At 50.0% G+C, this 22,630-nt stretch overlaps 1 protein-coding gene and 2 long non-coding RNA genes across 8 annotated transcripts in view; 1 reads left to right on the top strand and 2 right to left on the bottom strand.

Moving 5' to 3' along the window:
* Positions 1-22,630, top strand: part of MIPEP (mitochondrial intermediate peptidase) — a 111,457-nt gene that overhangs the window by 64,545 nt on the left and 24,282 nt on the right. For 4 of the 5 annotated variants that reach the window (XR_014818988.1, XR_014818991.1, XM_084981273.1 and 1 more), the window contains one exon: positions 22,041-22,162. The exons of the other annotated variant lie outside the window; for it this stretch is intronic. Coding sequence is in view for 2 of the 4 variants with exons in the window: in XM_084981273.1 (XP_084837399.1) it covers positions 22,041-22,162 (122 nt within the window). In the remaining 2 variants the exon portion in view is untranslated. The remainder of the gene's footprint in view (positions 1-22,040; positions 22,163-22,630) is intronic. 5 annotated transcript variants of the gene reach the window in all.
* On the bottom strand, positions 1,323-4,978 carry LOC146398468 (uncharacterized). Its single transcript, XR_014819019.1, has 2 exons — positions 4,897-4,978; positions 1,323-4,237 (listed from the first exon to the last, which is right to left on the bottom strand). It is a non-coding gene; the product is annotated as an uncharacterized LOC146398468 (long non-coding RNA).
* LOC146398466 (uncharacterized) overlaps positions 18,622-22,630 on the bottom strand; it is a 41,175-nt gene continuing 37,166 nt past the window's right edge. The window contains exons 3-5 of one of the 2 annotated variants that reach the window (XR_014819003.1): positions 20,492-22,329; positions 19,657-20,358; positions 18,622-19,349 (exon numbers count right to left, since the gene is read on the bottom strand). This is a non-coding gene — a long non-coding RNA (uncharacterized LOC146398466). The remainder of the gene's footprint in view (positions 19,350-19,656; positions 20,359-20,491; positions 22,330-22,630) is intronic. The other variant, XR_014819004.1, reaches the window with a different exon arrangement.

Genomic DNA, 22,630 nt, shown 5'->3' with positions numbered 1-22,630 from the left:
AGGAAAATATACAACATACTGGTAAAGACAAGTGTATGATCAGAATACTCTTAACGCTGCAGCATTAATTCTCGTTAAAGGTTAAAGACAAGTATTAAAAATCGTTGTCGCTCCAATAGTTTGTTAATAGATACACAGTATAAGACGATGTAAACTCTGACATCAAAAACATGTAAGAAAAGCAATAAAAGGGTAAACTTGTGTAATAAGTTAAATTTCAGTACAAAATAGTTATAACACGTTTTGTATAAACCCGTGGTGATGACAAAGCATATAGCAGATTTGCAAAAGCTAAAGAGAAAGAAAGCAAAGCCTACCACTATGCAAAATCATCAAATTAAAAAAGAAGTCAACAAGAAAAGGGAACTATACGTGAGCCAGAAAAACATTAAGACGGTATTAAAAAGTCCATACCGGTCATTAATTAATCTAAATGTAAATGGATTGAGTGCTCCAATCAAAAGGCATAGAGTCTTGAGGGTAAAAAAAATAAGACCCAACAACATGCTGCTTGCAAAAGACTGAATTCAGCTTTAAAAAGATACACAGAGCCTCAAAGTGAAGGGACATGAGAAAATATTCATGCAAATGGAAAATGAAAGCGAGCAGGGCAAGCTATGCTTTGATCACACAAAAGAGACTTTAAGCCAGAAATGGTAACAAGAGACAAAGAGGCTTATTAGATAATGATAAAGCAGTCAGTTCATCAGGAAAATATGACAGTCATATGTATGCATCCATCATCAGAGCACCTAGTATAGTATATAGTATATATATATATATATAGTAACAGATCTGAAGGAAAAAAACAGACAACCAACCAGGTAGTAACATGAGGGGACTTCAGTACCCCACTTTCAACAATGGATCATTCAGACAGAAAATCAACAGGAAAACACTGGACTGGAACTGTATTTTATATTGGATGGACCTAACATATATAGATAATTCCATTAAATGCAAGATACACATGCTCTTAAATTAACATGGAACATTCTCTAGCATAGATCATATGATAGGTCACAAAATAAGTCTTAGAAAATATAAGAACATTGAAATCATACCAGGTATTTCTTTTCCGACCGAAATGCCATGAAACTAGTAATGTGAGGAAAGGTGGAAAATTGACAAATACATGGGCACTGGACAACCTACTCATGAAAAACCAATGGATCAAAAAGATCAAAGACTTAAAAATTTAAGAGCTAAAATTAGAAAATTCTTAGGAGGAAACACAGGTGTGATTATCTGTGACCTTGTATAAGGCAGTGGTTTCTTAGATTTGACACCTAAAGCATAAGCAACAACAACAACAAAGGTAATTTGGAGGCATCAAAAAAAATGTTTATTTTTGCTTTTTTTAAGGGTTGAACTCAGGGCCTATGGAAGTTCCCAGGCTAGGGGTCGAATCAGAGCTACAGCCACTGGCCTATGCCACAGTCGGAGCAATGCAGGATCCACGTTACATCTGCGACCTACACCACAGCTCATGGCAGCACTGGATCCTTAACCCACTGAGCAAGGCCAGGGATCGAACCTTCATTCTCATGGATACTAGTTGGATTCTTTTCCACTGTGCCACAACGGGAGCTCCTGGACTCATCAAAATTTTAACATTGGTACTCAAAGGACAATGTCAGGAAAGGGGAACAACTCGGAAAATGGGAGAACCCCTGTCTGATGACGGATTAACCTTTAGATACATGAAGACGCCTACAACTCAACAGTGAAAGACAGTTCCAGTTAAAAATGGGCAAAGGGTCGGAATAGACACTTCCCGACAGAAGGTACACAAATGGGCAACGAGCACAGGCGAAGATGCTCGACAGCGTGAGTCCTTAGGAGACGCAAATCAAACCCACAATGAGATAAACCCCTCCTCTCCCACTGGGACGGACAGAATAAAAACAGACGATAACAAGTGCTGCCGCGGATGTAGGGAACCGGGAACCCCAGTACACGTCTGGAGGGGTGCAGAACGGTGCGGCCGCTTTGGGCAACACTCGGGCAGTGCCTCGAAGTCACCAGGCCTTCTCTCTGACCCAGCAGTTCCACTCCCGGGCGGATACTAAACAGGCCCGAAGACCCATCTACCCCCAGGCCCGCCTACACACTAACGTCGGCAGCAGCATCACTCATCACAGCCAAACAGGGGAAGCCGAGCAAACAGTCTTCCATCACCACTGGGTTGAAGGGATAGGCAGACACCGCGTATCCCATGGAATATGATTCTGCCTAAAAGGGAAGGACGTACCAACACTGCAGCTGGTGACCCTTGAGGACGTGGCGAGTGCAAGAAGCAAAACACAAAGTGCCACTCACTGTGTGACTGCATTTGCATGAAATGGGCAGACAGTAGAGACAGAAAGTAGAAAGTGGGTGTCAGGCTGGGGAGCAGGGGTGCAGAGAGGGTGCCGGTGGGTACGGGGTTCCTCTGGGGTCTGATGACAAGGTGGGCGTGGTCTTGGTTGCACAGCTTTGTGAAGAGCTCAAAATCCCGAGCTGTGCACTTTGCGTGTGAATTTCACCTGACGTTTGGAGCACAGAGGGTGCTGGCATCCACCTGGGAGCAGGGAAGGGCCGCGGCAGGTCGCACCCGATGGGCCGAGTCCCCTCCTGTGAGGGAGGAGGCTGAGCTGCTGGACCAGTGAGAGGGCAGCCCACCTCCCCAGGCTCTTCTGGCTTTTGTTCTGTGGACCAAGATCTGACTCGGTACCCTGTGGATTTAGAAGGAGATACCAAGCCATCCGTTCATTTCAGCTAAGCTGTAGCCCACAGCTCACCCTCTGAAGATCACGCCTTGAACTTTCAAAGTCAGGAGATGCGGGAAGGAAAAAAGCTTCCCGATGGCTCCGATGATGATATGCTTACACTAAAGTGCTGATTCTTTTTATCCACACTTGTTCTGAGTTGCAGTAGAAGTTACTGCATTTCCCAGGTTTTCCATGTTTCGTCCACAAATTCAGCAGTATTTTGTTGTAAGAAATTTCTAAAAGCCATTACTCAGGGATTTTGGAAGCTCTTTGGACAGGCTAGTCGGGCAGGGTGACGACGTGTTGAGAGGAGACGGCCTAGTCGTTTCAGTGGCTGGGTCACGTGGAGACAGGTGGCGACAGGAACTCCAGGGGCAGCATCGCAGCTGAGCTCCTGGGGGGCGCACGCCTTCCACGGCAGGTAGGGCGACCCTTTGCTCTGGCGGGGACCGTGTTCTGACCTCTTTGTGACTCAGGTTTGTCTGGCCAGGAGCATCCCCTTGGTGAGACAGCGTGCTCAGCGCACCTGTCTGCTCGTGTGCATCCCGGGTGTAGTCAGTGGAGGGGATGGTGTGGGCTCTTAATAGGATCCAAGGAGGCTTCTTTCTCTGCACATCAGAAGCTAAGTCTTCAGCGCAGCAACTCTTCAAACCCAGGCAGCTGAGTGGAGAGTGTGTAAGGTTTCCAGGCTGGTAGGTGAGAGTCGGTTAAATAGAGAGGTTACTGTGCAGACACCAGATTGCACACGTTTCATGGACAAAACACGACAGACTCTCTGTCCCGGAGCCAGGCATTGCTCAGTCACCTGTGTACCGCGGCCTGACCCCTGAGAAGTTACTGGAAGTTAGTAACAATTGCTTTTGTCACTTCAGAAACGTAGGCTGTTGGCACAGATGTGTGTGTGATCAGTACCTTAGTTATTTTTGACCTGCTTGTTGACACATTGATGATGCTAGCGGGTACTGAAAGTGGTTAATCATCGAAAGAGAATTTGGACCTAACAGATGTCGGTTGTGCCAAAGACACTGATTCGGGTCTAACTCTTCCTTTGCAGCATCTTTTTGTGACTGTTTACTGAGGGCTCTGTGCTTGGCCCAGGACGCCAGCACTGGGGGCACAGAGTCCTCCCCGGCCGCCAGGCTGGCGGTCCGGGGGCCCCTCCTCACTGCCCTCCTGAGCCCACACAGCCGTCCTGCGATCACGGTCAGTGCTCCCGGGATCTGGTGACGGTGGCACCCTGGTCAGCGCTGAGCCCGGGTTCACATGGCAGTGGCCACCTTGTCATCACCGCTGCCCTTTTATCTAGCGCCTGTGTCCCCAGTGTGGGCGCAGGCTCACTCTGTGTGGCTCGGGGATGATGTTGGAGCCCTGAGGCCTGTCCACCGTGGGTCCCGCCCCAGGTGGCGAGCAGGTGCATGCACCTCTCTACGGAAGGCGGGGGCTGCCGCCGCCGTGCAGACGGCCCAACTCGTGTCCTTCCTGGACTTGGAGGGCGGGAGAAAGACTCTGAGAACTGGGAGCGAGTTTGGAAAACACTGAGCAAGTGTGTTTTCATCTTCACCTACATAAACCATCTCCCCAGCCAGTCCCCTGAATCAGGGATGCTGAGCACCTGGGTTAGTGGGGAGGGGGCGAGGGGGCACCGTGGGGCAGAGCAGCCCTGCAGTGAGGACTGTGGTCCAGTGGTCGGGGGGGGGGGGCGGGGGGGACCAGGCCCTGGACAAGCACCAGGGGAGCAAGCTGGTGGCACAGCCTTCCTGCTGCCAGGAGGCTGCAGGTGGGGGTGCTGCTGGGAGCGGGGCCGCAGTGACATTAAGTGGGAGACCCCAGCCGCACCCTCCCGTCAGCACTGCCTGGATGGAAGCGAGGGCGGTGGGAGGGAACTCCCAGGCTTTGCGCTGGGGCTGGGGGGCGTCTTGGACAGATGGCAGGGGCCAAGGAGGAGACTCCAGAGGCCCTGGCTGCCCTCAGACTGGTCCACGTGTCTTCCGTGTTGGTATCTGGACTTAAGCTCAGGCTGGGGTCCCCCGGAGGCCTGAAGGCTGAGCGGCAGGACCCTCTGTCCATCCCCATGGCGGGGGCCAGGGCTGGGCACCTGCTCTGGGATCGTCCCCACCCCCAGGGGTCAGTTCCTCCCTGTTACCTTTTGTACGCATGAATGAGCAGAGGGCCGCATCGTCGGAGGAGGGCAGCGGCGTCTTTTCTCCGTTCACCTTCATGGTTTTGTGGAACTGCTCGCAGTCGTCCTGAGCTCAGAACAGAGTCCCTCCTCTTTTTTAAAAACACGTCTTATCAAGCTCTTCTGAGGGTGGGTTGATACCGCATGTGGTAGTTTTGATTTGCATTTCTTGGGGAATTCGCTCTGTCCAGCACCGTTCCGTGTGCCTGGTGGCGTCTGCACTTCCCTTTTGGAAAAATGTCTGTGGTTCTTCTGCCCATTTTTTGATGGATCGTTTCTTTGTTGGACTTGAGTGTGTCTGCTGGATGTTAACCCTCGTCATCCGGACCATCTGCTTATATACCTTCTCCCACGCGTGACGCGGTCTCTTCCTTTGCCAGTGGGCGCCTTTGCTCTGCAAAGGCTGCTAAGTTTAACTCATCCCACTTGCTGATTTCTGCTCTTGTTTGCTTCAGAAGAGGGATCCAAAAAAAATTGCTGCCATTTATGTCTGAGTGTTCTGCTTGTGTTTTCCTCTAGGAGTTTCATAGTATCCAGTCTTATTTATACACTGGAGCGCACGCACACGCACACACGCTGCAGTACTACTTGCTCAAAAAAAGAAGGAAGTTTTGCCGTTTGCAGCAATGTGGATGGACTTGGAGGGCATTATGCTAAGTGAAATAAGTCAGAGAAAGGCGAACACTGTGTGATAGCTCTTACATGTGGAATGTAAAAAATACAACAAACCAGTGAATATAACAAAAAAGCAGACTCAGAGATAGACCAGACCTAGTGGTTACCACTGGGGAGGGGAAAAAAGGATTATTATGGAATTACAGGAAGTCATGTGTGTGAAACTTTCGAAAGTTACAGAGCACCATAGGACTTCAGAGGACACATTTTTCTTTATTGAGTTATAATCGACAAAACTGTACGATACTTAGTATCTGGACATCCCTGCACTTTTGGAAGGGATTTCCACCCCCACTGGTGTTAACATAACATCCGCCCCCTCCTATATTTGCCTCCGTGCTGTGTGAGGACGTCGAAGGGACTCTTGCAGCAGGTGTCAGTTCTGCAGCACTGTTAGCAGCTGTCGTCGCCACGTTACACACTCGAGCCTCGGACCGTGCTCGTCTCGTAACTGGAAATGTGTGCCGTCTTACCCGCCTCGCCCTCCGCCCCTCCCGCCAGTCGCCAGCCCCTGTCAGCCACGGTTGTCCTGTCTGCTTCTGTGAGTTCCACTTTGCTGTAGTTGTTCCCACATACAGGGGCCAGCAGGCAGGACGTGTCTTTCTCTGCCTGGCTTGTTTCACTTTGCATAATGCCCTCGGGGTTCAGCCGTGTTGTCACACGTGTCGGGATCTCCTTCACTCGTGGCTGAGTAGTAGTCGCTGAGGTGTGGTGTGTGTGTCATTAGTGACGTATGTGTGTATGTGTGTGTATTGCTAATTATTAGACAGGCGGGCGTCCAAGCAACAGTAGGGGGCTTCCTCACATTGGTCAGTGACCCTCATCAAAAAGTCGACAGGCAGCGAATGCTGCAGAGGGCGCGGAGCAAAGGGAGCCCTCCTGCGCTGTTGGTGGGAAGGTAAAGCGGTGCAGCGACTATGGAAAAGAGTACGGAGGGTCCTTAAACGCCCAGAGTGGCCGTGTCACCCAGCAGTCCCACTCCCGAGCGTATATCCCGAGAAAACTAGTTCAAAAAGACGCATGCACCCCAGTGTTCATAGCAGCACTGATTACAATAGGCAAGACACAGAAACACCTTCACTATCCATTAACAAATGAACAGATACAAGTGTGTGTACACACACACACAGAGAAATACTACTCAGCCATAAACAAGAGTGAGATGATGCCATTTGCAGCAACGTGGATGGACCGAGATATTCTCATACTAAGGGAAGTAAGTCAGAGAAAAATCAGTACCATGTGGTATCACTTATACGTGGAATCTAGAATATGACGCAAATGAACGTATTTACAAAACAGAAACAAACTCAGGCGCAGAAAGCGAGTTTAGTTACCAAAGAGGGAAGGGGTGGGCGAGGGACAGATTAGGGCTTGGGATTAGCAGGTGCAACTATTGTGTCTAACACAGATAAACAACTAGGATGCTGCACACAGAACACAGAACTGTGTGCAGCATCCTGTAAAAAATCATAATGGAAACGAAAATGAACAAGAATGTGTCCGTGTGAGAGGATCACTTTGCTGTCCATCAGAAACCAATGCCACCTTGTAAATCATCAGCTATCCTTCAGCTTGAAAAAATGCCGATTCGTATGCTCTGGCTCAGTTTTGAGCAGATTGTCTCCTGTTGAGTTGTGTGAACTCTCTATGTATTGGGATAGGTTTTGGTTACGTGGTCCGCACATGTCCTCTCCGTCGCACAGGCTGCCGTCTCCTTGTGCCGATGGCTTCCTTTACTGTGCGGAAGCTCTTGAGTTTGGCGATGTCCCACTTGTTTGTTTTTGCTTTTGGTGACCCATTAAAAAATCACTGCCAAGACCAATTTTAGGAGCTTTGTCCTAGGTTTTCTTCTAGGAGTTTTATGGACGATCCATTTCCTGGGTTGTCGTGTTTGTTGGTGTCTAATTATTCACAGTAGTCTCCCAGTATCCTTTACATTTCTGCAGTATCGGTTGTAGTGTCCTCTTTTCATTTTTAATTTTACTTGACTCCTTTCTTTTTCTTACTGAATCTAACTAAAAGTTTGTCTATTTTATTTAATTAAAAAAATACTCTTGGAGTTCCCATCGTGGCGCAGTGGTTAGCGAATCCGACTAGGAACCGTGAGGCTGCGGGTTCGATCCCTGGCCTCGCTCGGTGGGTTAAGGATCTGGCATTGCCCTGAGCTGTGGTGTAGGTTGCAGACGCAGCTTGGATCCCCCGTTGCTGTGACTGTGGCGTAGGCCGGTGGCTACAGCTCCGACTAAACCCCTAGCCTGGGAACCTCCATATGCCGCAGAAGCAGCCCTAGAAATGGCATAAAGAAAAAAAAATTACCCTTGGTTTCATTGGTCTTTTCAGTTTTCTTTTTCGTCTGCATATCTTTCTTCTCTGACCTTTGCTATTTCCTTGCTTCTGCGGACGTTGGGCTTAATTTAGTCTTCTTTTTCTTGTTCCTTTAAGTTTTAAATTAGGTGCTTGCTTGCTTGTTTGCTTTTTAGGACCGCACCCATGGCATATGGAGGTTCCCAGGCTGGGGATCAAATGAGAGCTACAGCTGCCGGCCTGCACCACAGCCACAGCAGTGCCAGATCTGAGCCGCGTCTACCACCTACACCACAGCTCACGGCAACACCGGATCCTTAACCCCCTGAGCGAGGCCAGGGAAGGAACCCGCAACCTCATGGTTCCTAGTCGGATTCGTTTCCACTGTGCCGCGAGGGGAACTGCGCATTCGGTTCCCTTTCCTTACTGTAGGCATTTACTGCTGTAAACCTGGTGGCTTACACTGCTGTTGTACAGAGCTACTGAGCATGCATTCCATTAGTCGTGGTGTGCTGTGTTTCCATTGTCATTGGCTTCGAGATCTTGTTATTCTTCCTTTGATTTCTTCTTTGACCCATTGAGTTTTTGAGGAGCATGTTGTTTAATCTCCATATATTTGTGAATTTTTCATTTTTTTTTCTTCTTACTGATTTCTAGTTTCATACTATCATGGTCAGAAAAAAAAATGCTTAATATGACTTTGGACCCTGTAAATTTATGAAGATTTGTTTGGTGACGTAATCCATGGTCTGTCCTAGAGAATGTTCCACGTGCACTTGCGAGGAATGTGTGTTCTCCTGCTGCTGGATGGAGTGTCCTGCATATGTCCCTTAGGTCCCTTTGGTCTAAAGTACAGTTTGGTCCAATGGTCCCTTGTTGATTTTGTCCGGATGATCTGTTGTTGAAAGTGGGGGTACTTAGGTCCCCTGCTGTCATTGTGTGGTTGTCCATTTCTCCCTTCAGATGTGTTTGTATTTGCTTAATATATGTAGTTGCTCTGACTTTGGGTGCATATATGACGGCTGTATTTTCTTGAATTGACTGCTTTGTTGTTGTATAATAACCTTCTTTGTTTCCGGTTACCTTTTTTTTTTTTTTTTTTTCCGTCTTTTTGCCTTTCCTTGGGCCACTCCTGCGGCATATGGAGGTTCCCAGGCTAGGGGCTGAATCGGAGCTGTAGCCACCGGCCTACGCCAGAGCCCCAGCAACACAGGATCCGAGCTGCGTCTGCAGCCTACACCACAGCTCATGGCAATGCCGGATCCTTAACCCACTAAGCAAGGCCAGGGACCAAACCCGCAACCTCATGGCTCCTAGTTGGATTCGCTAACCACTGTGCCACGGACGGGAACTCCTGGTTACCGTTTTTGGCTTGAAGTCTGTTTTGTCTAATATAAATATAGCCACATCTGTTCTCTTGTTTTCCATTTTCATGAATATTTTTTCCCATCCCTTCACTTGGAGCTTTTGTGTGTCCTTGAAACTAGAGTGAGCCTTTTGAAGGCGGCATATTGTTGGATCTTGGTTTTTATTCGACGCAGCCGATCTGTGACTTTCGATTGGAGAATTCAGCCCATTTACATTGAGAGTAACTATTGACAGGTATGGACTCTGTTGCCTTGTTGTGAGTTTTGTTCTGTGTCCGTATCCCTTTCTTCTGGCACATGCGTCGCCACCAGCGCTGCCCGCGTGTATCTCGTTCTGGCGGGGGGGCGCCCTCCTGACCAGCGCCCTCGTTTTCTGTGGAAGTCCTCACTGCTCGGCCGAGAGCTTGTACAAAACTTTCCTTTTTAGCTGTAAAAATAGCTGTGTGGTGTATTCAGATATGTGTTAAAGCTTATATAATGGACATTAATTTACGAGTCATAGTAGGCTCCTTCAGCATGAAGAATCTGCCCTGTTTTTTCCTTGAGATGGTACAGACAAAGGAAAAAGCAGGATTAAGGAGCTTTGATTAGGAAGAAAAAGCCCAGCATGTCTTGGTCCCAGTTCTGTACTTTTTGCTTTTCACCTAAATTATCTCATTTAATAAGATTAACGTTACTTTTCCATATTTTATCTAATACATGCATTTCCACTGGAATTGTGTATATCTTTGTTTGGCTCATGGATTAGCTGTTGATAGGTAATTTCCAGGGAGTTTAAGTTTTGTTTGGCAGAGCGGTTTTTTCCCCAGTATTTACATATAAATAGAATCGACAGTTGAGGTTGGCATGATAAAGAGACACTCCGAGTTAGTATTTTGTGTTACTATTTTTGCCTAAAGAGATTTGGTCAGGAATAATGTTTTCTTATTAGCCTGCATCCAGTCTCCTCAAACCATAAGTCTACCATTAGCTGATGAAATGGTTTCTAGTTGAGATTAGGATCTTATAAAATTCTCCTATTGGCGCTTCTGGTAATATGGAGAGGGATTTGTGGCTGGTAACATTTTTATATATTGGACAGTAGTTTTTACATTTTAACTTAGACTTAATTAGACTTAATATTCCGAAACTTCAACCAGGTTGCTGCAGCTGTGAGCTCTGTGCTCCCCACGGGTCCCTGAGTTCCTCCCCCGCCCGGGTCACAACATTTCAACTCCTTCATCTAATACCTGCTCATACTAATCTGCACAAGAGCTGTCCTTTTTAGCTATAAAAATAGCTCTGGGGTGTGTTTTGATAGGTGTTAAAGCTGATAGGATGGAAGTTAATACACAAGTTACAGGGTACAAATATACACACGGGAACTCAGCATGCGGACCTCTTGGGGGTCAGGAACTTCAGCTCAAGATGTTAAAACTTTCACATTCGTGGGGAGCAGTAGGTCCCATAACTAGATGCTTGGACAGAGAGGTTCCCACCCGCATTTTGAGCCTGCTTCTCCTGGTAGGACCGTCATTTGATGGCCCTGTGCCAATTTCGGCTCTGCAGCAAAGTGACTCGGTCCTGCAGATACATACATTCCTTTTTAGGTGTTATTTTCCATCATGTCTCTCCTGGGAGAATGGACATGGTTCCCTGCGCCACACAGTAGCACCTCACTGCCCGTCCAGTCTAAATGTAATCGTTTGCGTCTCCTAACGCCGACTCCCAGTCCATCCCACTCCCTCTTCCTCCTTTTTGGCAAACACAAGTGTGCTTTCTGTGTCTTCGTTTCTGTTTTGTAGGTAGGTTCATTTGTGTCATGTTTTATGTTATTATTTTTAAACGGAATGGTATGGATATTTATTTTCAGCTTTCACCAAAACTCTTGGGGAACTTAAACAAAGACTTGGAGTGGTGCCCAATTACCAGGTTACAAAATACTGCTGCAATTCAGCTCTTTTCCCAGAGGTATTAATTGAGATTATAAGATAACACAGAGCAAAAAGCAGAGACTTGGCTTTTTACCTTTTTTTAAGATTAAGTTAAAATTTGTCTTTTCAAACAAGCTTTAATGTGTATGTGTGCTCGTGTACATGTGTGTTTATTTCTACGTGAAGATAAATTGTGCTTATCCTTTTTTAATGAGAGTTGATTTACAGTGTTCTGTCAGTTTCTGCTGGGCAGCACAGTGATCCACTCACGCACACATATACACATTCTTTTTCTCATATGATCTTCCATCATGTTTCCCCCAGGAGATCGGATCTAGTTCCCGGGGCTGTGGGCCCTCATTGCTTACCCATTCTAACTGTAACCATTTGCATCTTGCAACCTCAAACTCCTCGTCCATCACACTTCATCTCCCCAAAGCCCTGGCTCTCCATGTCCATGATCTGCTTCCGCTTTGTGGAAAGGACCACTTGTGCCGAGTTTTAGACCCACGTGTAAGTGACTGGTAATGGTGTTTGTCTTTCTTTATCGGACATACTTCACTTAGTGTGAGAGTCTCTGGTGGCATCCGTGTTGCTGCAAATGGCGTTGTTTTGTCCTTTTTTATGGCTGAGTAGTAGTCCTTGTGCATATGCACCACATCTTCTTGATCCACTCACCTGCTGATGGACATTTAGGTTGTTTCCATATCTTAGCTGTTGTGAATGGTGCTGCTGTGAACATTGGGGTGCGTGTATTTTTTTTTTTTTTTTTGAGTGAAGGTTTTGTCTGAATATATTCCTAGGAGTGGGATTGTGGGGTCATATGGTAATTCTATTTTTACTTTTATGAGGAACCTCCATTCTGTTTTCCATGGCGGCATCAGTTTACACTCCCAGCAACAGTGTAGCAGGGTTGCCGTTATTCCACACCAGCTCCACCATCTGTTATTTGTAGACTTTTTTTTTTTTTGGCCACACCTGCAGCATGGGAAAATTCTTGGGCCAGGGAATGTAGACTTTTTATTTTTTTGCTTTATTATTATTTTTTTTAGGGCCACACCCACGGCATATGAAGGTTCCCAGGCTAGGGGTTGAATCAGAGCTGTAGCTGCTGCTGGCCTACACCACAGCCACAGCAACGCCAAATGTGAGCTGCGTCTGCGACCTACACCACAGCTCGAGGGCGACACCAGATCTTTAACCCACTGGCCAGGGATGGAACCTGCGTCTTCGATCCTAGTGGGATTTGTTTCCGCTGCGCCATGACGGGAACTCGAGTAGACTTTTCAGTGATGGCCATTCTCACTGGCGAGAGGTGGTTCCTCATTGTAGTTTTGATGTGCATTTCTCTAATAATTAGTAATGCTGAGCATCCTTTCATGTGCCTACTGGCCGTGTGTATGTCTTCTTTGGAGAAATGTCTATTTAGGTCTGTCTTCTGCCCATTTTTTATTGGGTTGTTATATTATTGTTGAGTTGTATAAACGGTTGTATGTTTTGGAAGTTAAACCCTTGTTGGTTGCATCACTGCTACTATTTTTTACCCTTCCATAGTTTGTCTTTTGGTTTTTTTCGTTTTTTAATTTATTTTTTGCTGTGCAAAAGCTCGTGACTTGGATCAGGTCTCAGCTGTTTGTTGTTGTTTTTGTCTGTCGCCTTGGGAGACTGACCTAGTAAGACACTTGTATACTTTATGTCAGAGAATGTTTCCCTACGTTCTTTTCTAGGAGTTTTGTAGTGTCACGCCTTGGGTTTTTAAGCTACTTTACTTTGGTGCATAGTGTCAGGGTGTGTTCTGATTTCACTGATTTACATGCAGCTGTTCAACTTTCCCAGCACCCCTGGCCAAAGAGACTGTCTTTGCCCCCTTGTATATTCTTGCCTCCTTTGTCAAAGATTAATCGCCCATAGGTGTGTGGATTTATTTCTGGGCTTTTTGTTCTGTTCCACTGATACATATGTCTGTTTTTGTGCCAGTACCACACTGCTTTGATTTTTGTAGCTTTGTAGTATCGTCTGAAGTCTGGGAGGGTTATGCCTTCTGTGTTGTTTTCTCCCCCTCAGGATTGCTTTCCCAATTCTGGGTCGTTGATAGTTCCATATACATTTTTGGATTATTTGTTCTAGTTCTGTGAAAAAAAATGTCATGGGTAATTTGATAAAGATAGAATTATATTTCTAAATTGCTTTGGGTAATATGGCCATTTTAAGAATATTAATTATTCCAGTCCAGCACCATGGGATATCCTTCCATTTCTTTGAATCTTCTTTAATTTCCTTTATTAATGTTTTCTGCTTAGCCGTGTGCAAGTCTTTCACTTTGTCAGGTTAGTCCTAGGGTTTGTTTCTTTGGGGGGGGGGGTGCAATTTTTAAAAGTACTGCCTTTTTACATTCCTCTTGGTATTTCATTGTTAGTATACAGAAATTCACCTGATTTCTGAATGTTAATCTTCTATCCTGCTACTTTGCTGAGTTCCTTTATCAGATCTAGTAGTTTTTGTGTGGAGTCTGTAGGGTTTACTGTATGTTGTATCATGTAATCTGCATATAGTGACAATCTTACCTCTTCCCTTTCATTTGGATACCTTGTATTTCTTTCTTTTTTTTTTTTTTTTTGGTCTGATTGCTGTGGCTAGGACTTCCAATGCTATGCTGAATAGAAGTGGTGGTATTTCTTTATCTTCACTTAGTATGAAGTAAGTCTTCTTCCACACTTTAGCAGGAAGGCTTTCAGCTGTGGGTTTGTCATAAATAGTTTTTATTATGCTGAAATGTGTTATCCCTATATCCACTTTCGTAAGAGTTTTTATCATGAATGGCTATTGAATTTTGTCAGATGCTTTTTCTGCATCTAATGAGCTGATCGCGGGGCTTTTCAACTTTGCTTTTGTTAATGTGGTGTATGACATTGATGCCTTGGCTTGTGCTGAACCATCCTTTTGACCTTGGGATGAATTCCACTTGTGCGTGATACATGGTCTTTTTTATGTGTATTGGATTTGGTTCGCTCGAGTTTTGTTAAGAATTTTTGCATTTATATTCATCCAAGATACCGGCCTGTAATTTTCCTTTGCAGTGGAATCTTTGATTTTGGTATGAGGGCGATGGTGGCTTTATAGACTATCTTTGGTTGTATTCCCTCTCCTTCATTCTTTTGGAAGAATTTGAGAAGTTGTTCTTTGTATGTTAGATAGAATTCGCCTGTGAAGCCATCTGGTCCTGGCCTTTTTTTGAGGGTAGTTATCAAAATGACCTGTTTGATTGCAGGTCTAGTGATAGGTCTGTTCACATGGTCTGTTCCTTCTTGATTCGCTTGCGATGGGCTGTAGGTTTCCACAGCGCTGCCCATTTCCGCTAGTTGTCAACTTTGTTGGCATGTAATTGTTCATAGTGTCTTTTTTCTTAATTTCTGCAGTATCATTTGAGATTTCTCCCTTTTTGTTTCTTATTTTGTTTGTTTGGGTTCTCTCTGTCTCTTCCTTGTGGTGAGTCTGGCCAGAGGTTTGTCAGTTTTGTTTATCCCTTCAAGGAATCAGCTCTTGGTTTTAGAATCCTCTCCTTATCTTAAAACACATTCTTAAAAAGAGAGTATAGTTTTTTTTTTTAACTCTTCTACACATTTTATGATTCTGGCATCCTTTTACATCTTCATGGTTATCCTTTTGCTGTTCCTTGTGTTTATCATTGCTTTCACAAAGAGTTTTTCTTTTTTTAATCGGGATACTGGCTTAAGCAATTACTTTCCAACTGTGATATCCTCCATTCTGTATCTTCTTACTTCTTTCCTATTTAGAAGAGACCTTTCAATACTTCTTTTAAAATGGGATTAGTATTGCTGTATTCTTTTAGTTTTTGTTTGTCTGAGAAATTCTTTATTTCTCCTTCTGTTTTAAATGGTAATCTTGCTGGGTGGAGTATTCTAAGCTGTGAATTTTTCCCTTTTAGAATGCTGAATATACCTTGCCCCTCTCTTCTGGCCTGTAGCATTTCTGTAGTCAGAAACTACTGCTGATATTTAGCGGATAGGAAATCAGCTGACAGCCTTATGAGGGTTCCTTTGCAATTAACTCTTTTTCTCTTGCTGCCTTCAGAATCCTCTCCATAGCTTTAAATTTTGCTATTTTTATTATGATGTCTCGGTGCTGGTCTCTTTGGGTTCATCTTGTTTGGGGCTCTCTGTGCTTCCGCCTTATTGATTTTCCGTCTGGAGGATCCACGCATTGATGTGAGTTGGGCATTAAATTCGTGTACTATTGCTGTAGTCCCATGTAGTCCCATCAATCTCTCCTTTTATGTCTGCTCGTATTTGTTGGGTAAATTTGGGTGCTCCTATATTAGGGGAATATATATTGATGAGTATAAAATCCTTCCCTTGAATTGATCCCTTTATCATTAGGTAGTGTCCTTCATTATCTTTCTTTACGGCTTTTGTCTTGATGGATATTTTCTCTGATGGGAGTGTTGCGCCTCCCACTTTCCTGTTCCTTCCATTTGCACGAAGTATCTTTTCCCATCCCCTCACTTGCAGTTTTGAGTGTCCTTTGCCCTAAGGTGACTGTCTTTGTAGACAGCATGTTGCAGGCTCTTATGTTTTATCCCGTCTGGCACTCTGTCTTTTGACTGGAGCATTCAGTCCCTTGACATTTAAGGAAAGTATTGGTTTTTACCACCATTTTAAACTTTGTCTCCAGTTGATTCTCGTTCTCCTTTGTTCCTTTCTCTTTCTGGGTGGATGGTTCTCTTTTATGCTTGTGTCCTCTCTCTAGCTTTTGTCAGTGTAGGGCTTGGCTTTGATGTGTGGTCTCCTGTTTTACAGGTGTGTTAATCCCTCCTTATATCTGCCTGCTTCCGCCTGATAGTCCGATAGGATCAAACGCATTCTTTAAAGGAAAGCAAAGTCAAGGCTGTCTTTCTCTCCTCCCATTTTGTGCGTTTTTACTTCTTTCTGGGTGTCCTTTTGCGCGTCCTTGTGTGATCACCACTTAGATGATGACTTTGCAGTTGCGACTGCCTCCGTCCTGTGCCGTCCGTCGTCTTTCCTGCTCAGAGGAGCCCTTTCAGGGGTTGGTCTTGCTGCGTTCTTTCAGCTTTGGTTGCTGCCTTCAGAGTCCTCTCCTTTACCTTTTACCATTTTTATTATAATACGTCCTGGCGCAGGTCTGTTTGGGGCCCTCTGTGCTTCTCTCTCCCAAGTTACTCATTGTTCCTCTGCAGTGTTCATTCTGCTGTTCCACACGCTAACTCGGCTTGTGTCTCTGCAAATGAAGAGTCTCGTTTTTCTTAGAGCTTCTAGTTCCTTTGCAGGAATCGGCATCTCTTTCTTGATTCCGTCAGTATGTTCATCACCTTCCTTCCTTTTGAACTCGACGTCTCTGAGACGGCAGAGGTGTCTCTCATCGCGTGCACATTCACGTTAACGCTCCTGTTCTCTTAGCTGGGAATGGTTCCTGTGCTGCTTCATTTTGCTTAGTGTTCTTAGTCTGTGAGTTTAGGGGCAGCAGCTACTACTGCAGCTCTGGAGGGCTATTTATATGCGAGAGCTTCGGTAGCATGTGACAGCTTCTTTTTTTTTCTTTTTTCTTTGTTTTCTTTTGAGAGCTACACTCATGGCATATGGAGGGTCCCGGGCTAGGGGTTGGACTGGAGCTGCAGCCGCCAGCCTACCCCACAGCCACGCAGTGAGAAATCTGAGCTGTGTCTGTGGCCTACACCAGCTGACAGCAACGCCAGATCCTTTAACCCACTGAGTGAGGCCAGGGATGGAGCCCACACCCTCATGGATGCCAGGTGGCTTTGTTGCTGCTGAGCCTCGATGGGAACTCCCGAGACTTCCTCTTCTTGGAGGTGAGGACTGCGTTGGGTCGGGACTTTTGCTCTTTGCTCAGCATGTGCAGGCTGTTCACTGGTGTACAGCGTGTGCACCTTCCCAGGGAGTGGACAGAGGGAGGCGGGGGGCACCTGGTCACGGGCCCTTGGCTGTGGCAGTGACCCCTGGGGAGGTTGGGGTGGCAGGTGGTGCCTCTTTGCAGGGCTTTGGCAGCGGTGGCAGCAGGCCGCACGTGCTCTTAGGGAGGCGGCAGGTGGTGGCCAGGTGCACGACGAGACCGCAGGCCGTGCTCAGCTCTGGAGCTGGCCGTGGCTGCTGTGGTCTGTACCTGCCCCTGCACCCCCGGGAACCGCAGTGGTGCCTGCTGCCTGGGAGTCCATGTGGGCGCAGAAAAGCAAGTTCCTGGGGTGGTAGTGCCCCTGCTTCTGCCCCCCAGCAGTGGCGTCTTGCCTCTCCGGTGGGCCCAGGCCTCCTGCCTGGCAGGCTTCCCAGCCCCTCAGGCTGTTTCCACACAGCCTGCCAGGTCCTCTCTGTGGGGCTGAGGGACGGACCCCCAAAGCCCGCGTCTCAGTGCCCAGCCCCCTCCCGAGCGTCTCGGGCCGTGGGGACCGGGAGGCAGGAGCAGTGGTCCGGGTGGCCGTCTCGGCTCTGCCCGCCTCAGTCCCTCTGCTGGGCTGTTCTCCAGGCTTGGAGGCGCCCCTCCGCCCGCGGTCAGTTGGGGGCCCTCCCTCCCAGCACGATTCCCTTCCTCTTCCTCGGCTCCCTGGGGAGCGCTGGTCCTGGCCTGACTGCCTTTTCTCTCTCCTGTTTTCTTCCGTTCTTCCCTCCGGTTGGGTGGAGGTTTTCTTGCCCTCTGGCAAGTCTGAGGGCTCCTGCCCGCGTCGTACATGTTCCGTGAGAATCGTTCTGCCTGTGGCTTATTTTGCACATGAACGTGGGACCCCGGGCCCATGTCCTGCTCCTCCGCCGTCTCGGGCCCATCTCTTATCGGTATTTCTAAACACAGCTCTGTTCTGAAATAGAGAATGATATCCGTTTGCTGGTGCCGTTAACAAACTACCACGACGCTAATGCCAGACCCGCTCGCAGGTCCCAGTTCCACACACAGGGTGTGTGTGGCCTGGACCACGGGCTCTTCTGGGGACGTGGCTGCTCCACCTGTGCAGGTGTGGGTCTGAGGGGCCCGGCTCCTTGCCGGCTGTCAGCTATTGGGCATCCCTGCGTCCCAGAGGCCACCCCATTCCTGGATCCCCCGCACCCCCCAGATCCCACGGGGTGCCGGCAGATCCCTGCCAGCTGGGTTCTCCCATGGCCGCTGGTTTCCTAGGCAACAGGAGGGTTTCTGGAGCGAGTCTGCGAGCCTGGCAGACGTTGTGCCATCACGGATGGTGGCCGTGACAGCCCTGCTCCTTGCGGTGTTCTCTTGGTAGCAGCAAGGCTCTGGTCCCGCCTGCGCTCAGGGCCAGGGGATTTCACAAAGGCGTCAGCGGAGGACAGAATCCTGGAGGCCACCGGAGCCTGGGGCCACAACAGCTGCGCCTCAGAGCAGTTACAGTCATGCTGACAGTTCCTCTTTGTTTGGCACTTCTGTTTCACGGGTTTTGCTAAAATGTCAATGGTGACTTTTTATTGAATTAGAAACACTAGCCTGTATCAACTCATGGAACATACATACACACACACATTTTAAAAAGGACAAACGCGGGAAGGCAGACAGGAGACTGCCCGTCTGCTCTCTGCAGGGGAGGAGACACTGCCGGATGCTGGAAGGTGTGATCCCCACGGCAGCAGGGGTGTCCACTGGGACAGGAGAGGCCCCGGCGGTCTGTGCGTCCTCAGGGACCAGGCAGGCATGTGTCGCTTTCTGTCTCACCCCCGTTGTCACCCTGCTCACAGCAGGTGCACAGGGAGGCACAGGCCACCGCTGGCCTGCTGCTTGTTCAGAGTCTGTGCAGCTTGAAGGAGATTGAACCCCTCGAGGGACCACTACCCAGACTCTGCACAAAGTCCCAACTGACCCGGTGCCAAAACCAGCCTCACAGGTCTTAACACCAACTGTCAAGTGGTGTAAGGAGGTCTTTTCTAAGGACCTGTCATTAACAGCCTGAGGTCCAAATTTTCTTCTGAGTGACTGTCCTCTTGCTTGTACTGTGGGTGTTACTCCTGGTTGATGCTGCTTCCAGAGTTGCGTGTCGGTGACACTGAGTGTCACTGTGACAGAATCCTGTGGTGTCCAAGCTGTCTGTCCATCCATCCATCCATCCAGCGAGCACGCGGCTGTTGAGTTCCTGCTGTTCCAAGCACCGTGCTCAGCCTTGTGGGCCCTGCTAAGGAAGGGAATTTCCAATCAGTGCAACCCCGACCAAGGAAGCAGTGCTGTCCTTGCTGTTCTCCTCTGGTTTAATATTCCAGTAGTAAGACTGTGTCAACATAAACGTAGCAAGATGCATGGTGCACGGCAGCTGGAAGTGCAGAGATGGGGGGCTCCTTGAGAGCAGCGGGGCTGGCTGGTCGCACGCAGTCATCGAGTGCAGTCTGCCCCCGGCGGCTCTGCCCCTCTGTCTCGGCCTGTCCCCACTTGGACCCTCCCGGGCTCACCCGCAGGGTCCGGGCCGTTACCGCCGCCACGCGCACCTCCTGCTCCTCCCGTCTCTGTCCTTGGGCGGATCGCTCAGCTTCTCACTCGACACGCAGGTGGTGGGGTTGTGCGGGGACCGGAAGGTCCACACGGCTGCTCAGAGTAAGAGCAACGCGGAGGGTTGGGTGTCCCGTGCGTTTCGATCGGATCCCTGCCTTGGGCTCGGAGGGCCGGCGAACACCTCTGTCCACCTGGCGGAGGCCCTGCAGAAGGCGGCCCTGAGATAAAAGGAAGAGGATGTCGTAATGCCACAGACGACAAGCAGCTGCTGCCCTCGTTCCCCTGATGAACGAGCGAGTCCTGACAAGGATTACGATGACGCGAACTACCGCACGTCGGCCGTCTGGGGTCGGACAGCCGCGGGACGGCGGGTGCTCCTGTGCCGTGAATTTACAGACCGCTGATGAAAGGTGCCGGCCGGTGGACGCTTTTGGCCTGTCTCGAGGTGTGGACAGGGCGTGGCCCCGAACTCACACCTGCAGTAGAGGCCAGCCCGGCCCGGGGCGCGTCCCCCCAGGGGTCTGCGCGCAGGCGGCCGGGCTGCCGGGAAACCGAGGCCCTGGCGCGGCTTTGCACGCTTCTGGAAGGTCTTAGAGTTGGTTGCTCTGTTGAGGTAGGAACTCGGTTATGAGTTGATGAAACGAAGGCGCGTCGAAATGTCTCAGTTCAAATCCAACGCTGCTGTTGAAGCAGGCCGGCTTTCAAGGCAGAACAAAACGGCATTCAGCTCGAATCCCAGCGAAATGCCACTCGGCTCTGTACTGTGAGGACTGCCGGACTCGTCTTGGCAGATCACCAACCCGGAAACCTTTCCCAGGCAGGTCCCCTCACCTGGGTGCTGGCGGTCGTGGGGTTTCCAGCAGCGGCAGCAGCGTGAGAGCCAGGCAGGACAGTGCCACCGGCCACAGCACACCAGTGGGCACGCGACCGCTGGGCCTGATGCAGACCCGCCCCGGGACAGGGTGTAGCGAGGCTGTATCCAGAGTGTGTGTGTGTTAGAAACGAACCCCAAAGACTCAATCTTGCGGGTGCAAATTCAGCCACTCCCAGTTTGCTGTAAGAGAGCAATTCAGTTATGCCTTCCCAGGACCTGGGGGGAGGCCTCTCCCTGCCTCCCTGCCCTCCACTGGCCCCGGGCTGCTGGGCGGCGGCACCTGGGCCCCAGCTGATGGGCTCGCCCTCCCAGAGGCACCCCGCGAGGTGCCCTGCCAGGAGGAGGGGGCATGACTCGCGAGCCCCCTGCTCCAGTTGTTTCCTGGTTGAAGGGGGGGGGTGGGCAAGATCCCAAGGGTCCTTGTTCCCTCCACCGGGACAGCCTCGTGTTCCCCACTAGCCTGGGACCCCGGCCGGGCCTCCTTCCTCGCGGCCAGCCCGGGCAGCGCGCTTGTCCTGGGGCCCAGGACACACCGGTGAGCGGCCACGGCCTTGCCCTCGGGCCTGCCCCGCCGCCGCCGGCTGGTTGGGGGGGACTGTCGAGTTCAGAGCATGGGCGGTGAGGGTCCTCCTTCGCCTTCCGGGAGGGAGGGTCATTAGATGCTGACCACCACCGTCCAAACCTCAGGCTTCACTCCGGAGCGGGTAATGTCGGGTGAGCAAGCCCGGGAAGGCTCGGTTGTGGCACACACGTCAGATTTGTCTTGGGAGAGTCAGCATTTTCAGGTACAGCCGTGGCTCGGGAGCGCAGCTTCCGCAGCTGCAGCCTTTACAGCCGCGCCGCGTGGATGGGCCGGGAGCAGCTTCCGCGCTTGCTGGCCCGCTCCCTCCCCGGCAGCCAGGACCGAGCTGTGCTCCGTGTTCAGGTCCAGGGAAAGAGCAGGGCCTCTGGAAGCTTCCCAGACAGAGCACGGTGGGCCCCTCCGAACTCACCCGGCCAGTCACTCCATCTCTGTCCTCAAAGGCAGTCTGCAACTGGGGTGACCTCCCACCTGCTGTCACCAACACGCCGGCTGCTGTGTCTGGGGTCTTCTAGCCCAGTGAACTTGGACAATGCAGACGTCAGGGTTGGCTTTCCCAGGGCCTCCGTCCCGGGCTCGCAGACGCCGCCTCCCGGCTGGCTGGCCTCCGTGATCCCCCCCTCATCTCTGGGGACTGCGGGATCAGCGCCCCCCACCCCTGGCCCCCCGCGCCTCACTGTAACTTCAGCACCTCGTTAAAGGCCCCTCTCCAAACTCAACCACGCTCCGAGTTCAGGGAGTTCCGGGCTCAGGGCTCCCACCCGGGGTGTCGTGGGCACACACCGCAGCCCCTGGGAGGTGTGAAACGGGGAGCAGTGACATCGTGAGTGATGCCCGTGACAACGCTGCGGATTCCTCTGCCTCCGCCCAGCCCCCAGGACGTCTGGACGGAGACTCACCGCTTCGTGTGCTCTTGTGTTTGGCAGGCCTGGCAGCTGCGGTTCAGCCACCTCGTGGGCTACGGTGCCAAGTACTACTCATACCTGATGTCGCGGGCGGTGGCCTCCATGGTCTGGAGAGAGTGTTTCCTACAGGATCCTTTCAACAGGTAGTAAGCGGAGGAGGGCTCTCGCGGGCTGCCCCCTCTTCGCCCCACTGCCCCCGCCCGCACCGCCGGGGCCCAGCCTCTGCGTCCCCTCCTGGGAGCAGGCCTGGGGGTGTTGTGGACACAGCACCCGTCCGCTCCATCTGTGGAACGCGTCCTCCCGGGAGTGCCTGCGTAGCCGGGCAGGGCCGGCCAAGTCAGAGCCTGCTCCGAAGCCAGCCTGCAGGAGTGTCCCTGTGCTGGCCTGGGGTGGGGGGCTCTCCTGGGGACCCCTGGTGCCCCTCCCTCCCTGCGATGGAGGTGGGTGTGTGGTGGGCCTGGTCTTGGCTCCCTGTGCCCCATGGGCCTCTCTCAAGGAGCCAGAGGCAGCCAGGCTCCTGCGTCCTGAGTCCTTGGAAAGCAAGCCCGGTCTAGCCATGCTTTCAAGCTTTTCATCTCGTCAGCATGCAGATGACACAGACGGCAGAGCCT

The sequence above is a fragment of the Sus scrofa genome, chromosome 11 (genome assembly GCF_054392235.1).
Source record: "Sus scrofa isolate SSC_HxYL_T2T_F1_AM1 chromosome 11, Sscrofa_HxYL_maternal_Yorkshire_Landrace_v2.0, whole genome shotgun sequence".
In the NCBI taxonomy this organism is placed as follows: domain Eukaryota; kingdom Metazoa; phylum Chordata; class Mammalia; order Artiodactyla; family Suidae; genus Sus; species Sus scrofa.
This window is presented reverse-complemented; position numbering and strand designations above follow the sequence as displayed.